This window comes from Bactrocera dorsalis, chromosome 3 (assembly GCF_023373825.1).
Source record: "Bactrocera dorsalis isolate Fly_Bdor chromosome 3, ASM2337382v1, whole genome shotgun sequence".
In the NCBI taxonomy this organism is placed as follows: Eukaryota; Metazoa; Arthropoda; class Insecta; order Diptera; family Tephritidae; genus Bactrocera; species Bactrocera dorsalis.
Window position 1 is genome coordinate 78,284,777 of NC_064305.1, and position 9,828 is coordinate 78,294,604.

At 33.7% G+C, this 9,828-nt stretch overlaps 2 protein-coding genes across 9 annotated transcripts in view; both read left to right on the forward strand.

Moving 5' to 3' along the window:
- Positions 1-7,815, forward strand: part of LOC105231209 (glycogenin-1) — a 36,614-nt gene extending 28,799 nt beyond the window's left edge. For 3 of the 8 annotated variants that reach the window (XM_049452444.1, XM_049452441.1, XM_029553134.2), the window contains 2 exons: positions 1,674-1,887; positions 6,137-7,815. In XM_049452444.1, the coding sequence (XP_049308401.1) occupies positions 1,674-1,887; positions 6,137-7,323 (1,401 nt within the window). In that variant the 3' untranslated portion in view covers positions 7,324-7,815. Of the gene's footprint in view, positions 1-1,673; positions 2,815-6,136 lie in introns of those variants that run through there. The other 5 variants (XM_049452445.1, XM_049452442.1, XM_011212396.4 and 2 more) reach the window with 3 other exon arrangements.
- Positions 1-9,828, forward strand: part of LOC109579193 (uncharacterized) — a 38,619-nt gene extending 28,791 nt beyond the window's left edge. The window contains exons 2-3 of the mRNA XM_011212389.4: positions 7,873-9,096; positions 9,156-9,828. Of these exons, the coding sequence (XP_011210691.1) occupies positions 7,873-9,096; positions 9,156-9,223 (1,292 nt within the window). The 3' untranslated portion in view covers positions 9,224-9,828. The remainder of the gene's footprint in view (positions 1-7,872; positions 9,097-9,155) is intronic.

A 9,828-nucleotide genomic window follows, 5' to 3' on the forward strand; every position in this document is an offset into this window, starting at 1 on the left:
GTCTGGTTTAACGAAAATTTCTATAATGAACATTTTTTATATATATACACATATTATGTAAATATGTCACTTATATATTAGTTTTAAGTGCAAAATTAAATGTTCTCTGTTACATAATAACAACTAATCCAGCTTAAGAGTATATGCTTTGGTATGCACAATGTTTTATGTTTTTACACATCCACACACATATTTATGTATATTATGGTGTTATTATTAAATATGGGTTTGGTTAAAAAATATTTGCTGATAAGGAAACTAAAAATTTTTCAAAAAATATAATATAAAAAAAGTTTTAAAAAAATATTTCAAACAAATTTTTAAAACAAAAATTTTGATTAATTAATATAAAAGAAGGAAAAACAATATATTTTTCAAAAAATATAGTAATTAAAAAAAATCGAAAAATATCATAATTCTTAAAAATATTTTCTAAAAAAATTAAAAAAAAATAAAAAAATTTAAAAAAAGGAAAAAATAATATATTTTTCAAAAAATATAGTGATTTAAAAAAAAACTTAAAAAAAAAAATTCCAAAAAAATTTCTAAAATTATTATAAAAAAATTACATTGAGAAAACAAAATTTGGAAAGCAATTTTAAAGTTGGGTCATTAAATGTTAAATTAAATGTTTATAGTTTCGCATATAATTTTAGTTCTAAGCTTTAAAGCTTTAAGTTGAATTTTAAAGGTATGCTTATTTTATAATCATGGGTGTACTTACTTAACTGAAAACAATTTTAAAGAGCTTATTTTGAATCAAATTCAGTTTATTTATACTCCAAAATATATATTTTTTTTAAATAAAAGAGTTTTCACAAAAAATAAAAAAATTAAAAAAAAATAAAAAAAAAATTTTTGAAAAAAAAAATTAAAAAAAAAGAAAATAATAAAAATTTAATAATTTAATTTAAAAAAATTAAAAACAAATTTTTTTACAATCTAATGAAATAAATTTTAATTATTATTATTTTTTTAATACAAGGGTTTTCACAAAAATTAAAAACAGAAATTATAAAAATTAAAAAAAAAAATATTTTACAATCTAATGAAATAAACTTTAATTATTACTACATTTTTTTGTCAATATTAAGTATTGAGACTCTAAAAAGTTAAGGTACGTAAGCCATTTGAGCGCCAGTATTTTTGAACAATGAAAAAATCTATCCAACTTCATTAAAATGGTGGTCTTCTTTGATTTATTGTTCTTTAATTTTTTGAAGTCCGTTCTATTTTTAAATGCTTTTATATAAAAAGCAACCACAAAGTTACTCAGTTGATATATTTCCCATAGAACCCATTTCAGCTTCCTACTTTTTCTGATTTATACCAATTGCTTGTTCGATTCACCGCTCACTTAGACCTCGGTGTCTGATTTTTTAGAGATTTTCTCTTAGTTTCTTGAACTATTAATAAATTCGTAAAAAATGTACTAAAATTTGTAAACTTTTTCAATAAGCTATATCACTATAAGTTATGACTTTAAAATGAATAGATCATAACTTCCAGTCCGCAAATATTTTTTGACCAATTTAAGCACCAAAAACCTGTATATAAACACATTTCATGTAATTTCTATGTGGCTTACCATAAAAATTAATATTAAAAAAAAATTTCTAACTGATAAATATTTTCTCTTTACTCTCTTCCATTCCCACACCCAACCTTCATAGGCTGGTTTGGCTGGCGCTTTGTCTCAGCTGCGTCTCGGCGAGCAACGCACACCCGAACAGGAGGCCTACGAACAGCTGATGCGTCGCCAATGCTGGGAGGCCGGACAAATCGATTACACCGGCCGAGATGCCTTCGATAATATTTGGAAGAAAATCACGCAAACCTTGGAATCGAAGCCCGGCGCCACGCCGCCACAGGAGGAGGATAAGTCTGGTACTTCATAAAAAAAAAATGTTTTAATAAAAAAAAAACAATAACTTCTTAACAAATATGAAGTGAAACATTTTCAAGCACATGAAAGAGAAGAGACGTCCTTCACAGTTATACCTACATAAATACTAAAAAAAATATATACATATATAAATAATGAAAAAGTAATACAAAATTGCACAAAAAAAAGAGAACAAAATTACAACAAACATTTTACATTTACAATAAAGCGAAAAATGTTTGCTACAAACAAAGCACAATGAACAAATTTTTTATATTACGCACACGAAAATACACACACACAGGCACACATGCATATTCACAGGCAGGCACACATGCTTACTCGCCCACAGGCACAGTATGCGACAATAAAGTATGCACGAGGTGAAGGCACACTATTTGACTGACATTGGTTGACAATTTTTTTTTCGAAATTTTTGCTCGATTTTGAGTCAAAATTTTTGAGTCGTGCCAAATGCCAAAAATTTCGCACTTTTATTTTCGAAAACTGAAAATCACTTTTAGTAAATACTCATACTTGCCATATCATAGCACCCACTCACATCATTGCAATTGTTAATTATCTACACTAATTTAATTAATTTTCGTTCAAACAATTCATTATTTAGGTAAATCAGTTACGCATTTTCTCTACAATTTGTTTCGAACATTTAGTTTTTGTAGTCATTTCGATAACTTTTGTAAATTGTTGTTCACAAAAATCATATTTTAAATTACAAACTGAAACAATTTTGAATATTTTGTAAGGCTCATTTTGTATTTAATAAACTTTTGCAAATTTCGTTCAATTTGTTTGTTTCGCATTCGTTGGATTTCGTGTGTGTTTGAGGCGTAAATATATTCCTCCCTTACTTACTTAAATATTAATAATGATAACAAGCATATCTTCATCCTAGTTCCTTGTGTATTTTCAAATGGTAAATTATTGAAAACTTTTCGAAAAATAAAAAAAATGCAAATTAAAAAAAAAAAAAAAATAAATAAAAAATAAAATTATAAAAATTAATAAAAAAAAGTTAAAAGCAGACAATTTTGCATTATTTCGAATATGCGTATGCAAAACACCGTTATATCAATAATAATATTTCCTAAATAACAAATGTTATATATTTTTCGAATGAAACTTATTTGTACTACACAATAAAAACAAAAATTATTGAACATATTTGTATTTTTATTTCAATTTTCATTCAATATTTTTAATGTTTTCCTTACAGCACTTTATATGTTTGTATGGATGTATGATATATTTGTATATTTATTGATTAATTAATTTATTATTACTAATGAGTCAATTTTTATTTGCAGCATATTTAAAAGTTCCGGTATTTTGTGGTTAATATCTGTATGATGTGGGTACATAGAAATTTTTGTTGATAATCCTCTCTCCCTTTCGTGTATCACATACAGTACTTCGTTTAACTCTGTGTTTCCTATTGCCTGTTTACGGTGCAGTTGCACGATCAGGATTTTGGTTTCAAGTTGACCATAAAAACTACTTGTAAAATTAGTTTCAAAGAGTGTGTGTTTACAGACTTGAAAGCAATTTCCTGATCGTATAACCTTTGGGTTATTTGTGTGGTGAAGCTCACGCGTATGAGTGAAGAGTGAGTCAAAAATTATACGATAAAATATAATTTTTTTTCATGGCATGGAATAAGTGTATAACTGCAAAGAATAAGCTTGTTACAATGAGAGTATTTTTAAATTTGAGCATTTCGAAAATCAGATATCCTTATCTTAATATATAAAAATCACGTGTCACGTTGTTTGTCCGCGATGGACGCCTAAACTACTGAACCGATTTTAGTAAAATTTAGTGTTCAGTTCGAACTAACTTAGAAGATAGCATAGCTAAAACAATTCATAAATAAAGACTACAGTGAGAGCTTTCTTAAATGGACGCCCTATTAAGCACACCTCTTTGTCGATCTTTACTAAGTACAATCTATAAAGCGAACAACTCTATTAACTGGACAGAAACGCTGTTAACCAGACATTGAGAAAGCAGCCTTAAATTCGTTATTTTTTGCAATGAAATTATTTTGCATGAACATTCAAAATTGAGCCTCAAGTACAATCCCTTGGATTGTTATACCGACAAAAACGTTTTCGCCTTTATTCGTAAAAAAATTTTTACTGTATTGAATAGTTTTTATATGAATAATACTTGTATTATAAAATGTATACCGCAGCAACTCGTGGTCGGATCCCCCAGCAATACTATATATTTGTTCCATTTTTTAATAGTCTACATGCCTGAAATTATTTTCTAAGTTTTCGAAATGATGAAAAATTGGAGTACTCAAAATGACAACTTTCAATAAATATGAAAATAATCAAATAAAAGTCCTTAAGTTTTTCAATACCAACTACAATTTAGTTTAGCACCAGTTAGCATTTGCAAAGCTTTCGGGTTTTACTATATAACCAATTTTTATATAAAAAAATACAGGACTAATATGTTCAAAAATATCTAAGCGCGTTAGTACGCCTACAGCGGTATTGAAAACACACCGATACTTAACATCAAAAAGCTTTTATCAGCGATTCCTGTATAAATATTACAAGGGCATATAATTTTATAATTATTCGTGCTATCATGATGGCCGCTCATGCAGTAATACGTAATACGTCGAACGAAAAAGGTACTCATTTACTCTTTTTTTCATAAATTGATATCATTGAGAGCAGAATTTGAAATACAATTAAAAGAAGTATTTAAAAAATCGGTACTCAAAAATTTTACCATATAATTATCATAAACATATACTTAATGGAAATTTCGTACTTTTCCACAAAAATCGTTTCCGTAAAGCATCATGTTCTCACTACAGAAAAACAAAATTTACCATAAATTCATGGAAATTCGCTTTTATTTTATTTTAAAGCAAATTAGAATCTCTTACAAAATTGTTGTTAAAAACATTTTTACATCAAAAATTTAGCCACTTAGTGTTGAAAACTAATGTTGATGGTTTTAAAGTTGTCACGTCAATTTTAGTTGCTTCAAAAGGTGCGATAATTCTGCCATCTAATGGCATTTTAAAATATGCTTGTTATTGGAATTCTGCTTTTACCTTTTCTTGCAATATTTACGAAAGTAGCCTAGTTTCATTTAGTGCTCGATCGAAGTAACGTCTTCTTATAGACTCCATAAGCTGTTAATTCCTCTTTAATTTTGCTCTGAACCTCTTTCATTCAAACATTTTTTTCTGTTGAATGGAATCCTTTACTATCGAGGTGGTTTTTCGAGTTCAGCAGCTAAGAAAATTTGCTGGGTAACTGATATGCAATAAAACGAAACACCTTTTCACGAAGTTCGCTGTCACTTAACGTTATTAATCTCTTAAAAACAAAATAATGAACAGTTTTTTTCGTTAAACCGAACCCCTTATCAACGAGGGAGTTTTTCAAGTGTGGAAGCAAAAAAAGGTTGCTGCGGACTAATGTGCAATAATGCAAAACGAATAAACTAATATTCTGCGGTTTCCAGGAGACTCGAGACACCTTTTGGTGGAATTTTTTACGACCAAGTTAAGTTCTTCAACTTTTCCCGCATCTCTGGTATGTTATTCGTGGATAATCGTAGGGTTGTAGGAGAACGATTTGGTGCCATCATTATTGACTACTGCCGCAAACTGCTTTAATAATTTGAAGAAATAATTTTGAACGACTTAAATAGGAGAGCTACCCTATGAGATTCTCCAAAATAAGAGAAATCAGATCTGCTGTTAACTGAATTAGTGTTTTCTTGTTGACTATCGATCCGTTATCTGTTATATATACATAGATGTATGTATGTACATTGGCAATAAACTTGTATAATCTACATTTTTTTTTTGTTTTCTGTTTCAATTGGCTCAAGTGGTTCTCTTTATGTTGCTCGATTGGTTACAGTGTTACCTTTATAATACTAACCTTTAATTTACAATTCTTGTTTCATCAAAAATATGTTCATATATTGGTTCTTGCTTTGAGTTGTAGATGGAAAATGTTTAAAAATCTTCATTTTCGAAATTCGAAAAATTTGTTTTTCCTTGTTTCATCATCAACGATCTCACCAACGCCATCAGTTCAGCAATCACTCCATCAATCATCGGTTCATCAGTAAAACGAACATCATTCGTCAAATGAAAAGAGAATAAAAAAAAATGTCCTTTGTAGCACTGAAAAAAATGGCACTTCTCAGTTTTAATACCGTTAGTTGTCATTTATTTCTTATTTGCAGCAGAACACCATTACATAGAAAATCCAATGCCTCCTAACAACTTTATCCCTTTACACATAGGTGGCAATGCGGCAGCGGAGGCTGCTGAATCGGAACGCTTAGAACGCATTAACCGCATGTTGCAAGAGAGCGCTGAGAAACTGGAAGAGCTGAAGGTGGAGGACGTGTTCACACGTCCGCTGCTGGCGGCGCCGACTAACACCGCAGCGACGCGCAGCCGATCGCCAGCGCGACAACAAAATACCAACACTAACAATAACAATACTAATCTTAAGATAAGCAATAACAATAACAACAACGATACTAATACACAACGTAGTCTGAAACGAACGGCCTCTCCGAGACCGGTACAACAACAGCAACAACAAAGACAAGTACAGACACAGCAGCAGTTGCTGCAGTTGCAAGAGCAACAACAACAACAGCAAGCTATACAACGAGAACTACAACAACAACAAGAGTTGCAACGACAATTGCTGCAACAACAGCAACAAGAGTTGAAAAGACAATTACAACAGCAAGAACATGAACGGGCGCTACAAAGGCAATTACAACAACAAGAACACGAACGAGCGATACAAAGACAATTACAACAACAAGAACATGAACGGGCAATACAGAGGCAATTACAACAGCAGCAGCAAGTAACAGTACAAAGACAAGTACAACAACAACAGCAGGTGACGGTACAAAAACAAGCACAACAAGTGACAGTGCAAAGACAAGTACAACAACAACAAGTGACAGTACAAAGTCAAGGACAACAACAACAGGTGATAGTGCAGAGACAATTACAACAACAGCAGGTGACAGTACAAAGACAAGCACAACAACAAGAGGTAATAGCACAAAGGCACCTACAACAACAACAGGTGACGGTACAAAGACAAGCACAACAACAACAGGTGACAGCACCGAGAGAAGCGCCACAACCGGTGCCACTAAGCAGCAAAATACCGCCACCACTGCTATCACCACCCATACAACAACAACCATTACCGCAGACACAACAACTACTACGGCCACAACAACAACAACCGACCACACAACAACCACAACGTCCACCAAGACAGAACCAGCATCATCAACAACAACAGCAACAACTACCGCAGACATCACAACAAGCGCAGGCCCAAGGCGCTTCCGCCAAGCAGCTTGCCAACAAATCCAATCGCAAATCCAAATAACAGTTACTGAAATTGGTGGCCCGCTACGGTTGCCTGTTGCCCACGTGCATCCTTGAGGAGCTCGCGGGCGCACGACTACCGAACCCAGTACATGTATGAGTAAAAAAGAAGACAGTTGAATCCTCGAATTCGAAGTTGTTGTTGTAGTTGTAGTTGTTTTTCACAAAAGACCCCAGACATTGTACATACTTACATACACACGCACACAAACACTCATAAAATTTTACGAAAAATTTTATAAAGGAGAGAGCTTACTCTCAAAGTGATAACTCGTTGCAGGAGAGAGGGAAAGCTGCGCGCAGGCGTAGCGGTTAAGTGCTTTATTGAATGAAAATCAAGTCGAAGTTGTTAAAATTAGTTGCTTAAAATGCTTAAAATACTAAAAAAGAATATTAACTAAAACCAACAAACTAACACAAGAGCAAACGATCCACCGAATATTACTTATTCACACACACACCTCTTTTCTTTATAAAAAAAAAAACAATAAACGCACCACTCCACAAAACCGACGGCAACCCTACACCAACTCCGCACACATACACACAGAACTCTTGACATCCGCTGACATTGAAGACGGCAAAGTCGAGGTCGACCCTGTCACCAAGGCACGCACCGAATACAAAGTTATCGATGGCGGTTATGAGGTACGCACCGTCACCCCTCAGCCAAATGGCACCTTGAAGACCTCCGTACGCACTTTCTGGGATCCCAAACCCGTCAGCGAAGAGGATGCGAAGCGTGAGGCCCAAAATAAGCTGGAGATCCGTAAGCGCTTCGGCAAGGAGGTACGCATCGACAAAAATACAACTATGTTGACACGCGAAATTGAAGGTGGTTACGAAGAGGTCTACACCACCATCAATGATGATGGCTCACGCAGCATGCGTACTAAGACTTTCTTCGATTCAATACCAGCTGAGTTGCCTGACGACTACAAGGTGCCTGCCGTCGACAAGAATAAGAAGAAGGCGGCTTTGGTGAAGAAATCTTCGGTGGACTCGACCGATTCAACTGAATCGCGTCGTATTGTACAACGTACCGACCAACAACAGGGTAACTTCAAGCAACACACCACTGTGGAGGAGTCACGTCGTTTCTCGCAAAGCACTGAGATCACCGAAAACAATCGTACTGTACGCAAGAACTCCGTACAAGAACAAAATATCAAACAAATTTCCTCTTCGACTGGCAGTGCTGCTGATACTAAGGACAAGAAGAAGACCAAGAAGACTAAGTCTAACATACCACCACCACCACCAGATTTCATTGAGAACGATACCACCACTGTCAGCTCCAAGCGCGTGCCACATGGCGTTGAGTACACCTACTCTACTAAATTGGAATCGGGCAAAACTATCACCACTTCGAAGACGGTGTACGAAGAAGAAGAGGCCGAATTGACTGAAGAAGAGATACGCGCTTATAAGAAGACCTTGAAAGATGCTGAGAAGCATAAGAATGTTACATCCACAAAGAAACTCCGCTCCGAATCGGGTACCAAGAAGGTTGTACCATCTGAGAATCCCGGTGATGTAACTACCGTTGAGACTATCAAGATTGAAGGTGGCACAGAATATCATTACACCACTGTCACCGCTGAGGGTATCGTCAAGAAGGCCGTCAAGACAGTTTACGATCCAGTGGCCAGCAATGGTGGCGAAGAGAGCGAGGAAGAGATCGTGGAGGAGTACGAAGAGGAGATCATTGAGCCCGGTGAGAAGAACGTGCGCACCATTGAGACCGTGAAGCAATTACCAAAGAAGTTTGAAGGTTTGTACAACATTTTATTTGTCTTATGTGTTGAAAGTTAATTTTTCCTTTGTCCACAGAGGAGGTCACCGTCACCCATGAGAAGACCGAGAAAAAGGTAAAGAAGTCGATGATGATCAGCCACTAAACTGCTAAACGCTGTAGAGCTTCGCTGCAAGAGCGGATGAATGTGTGGAGCGCAAATTTGCTAATTATCAATTCTAATTATACAGGGTGCCTAAACCATTTTTTATAAAAAGCAACAACAACTCATTTTCAAATTACATAAAACACACATAAAAACACACGCTCGCATATCGACACCATACTCATGCACTTGTTTGCAACGGCACAATAATACAATTGCAATGCAAAAAAAAAATATAAAAATAAAAAAAAATTAGATAAATAATGTTGAAAGGAAAATCAAAATCAGTTACATTTAAAATTAAGCAATTTTTCTAAAACAATTTTTGGTTTGATTCAAAATTATACGTTTCTCGCCTCACTTCTCCATTTCACATTTCAGAGTCCAGTTGTATCAATTGTTGCCGGTTTTATACCAATTTTCGTAAGCCTTGTTCTAAATTATTTCACTAGTTATCTCGTTCCTTGATCGAATTTGCTGAAAATGCACAAAATCATATATTTTGTACTGAATTAATTAAATATTATTGTAATTTTACTTTTACTTTTGTGAAACGCAGATAAATTCATTTGTATTAATAAAGAGTTATTGAATTTTGAAGAAAA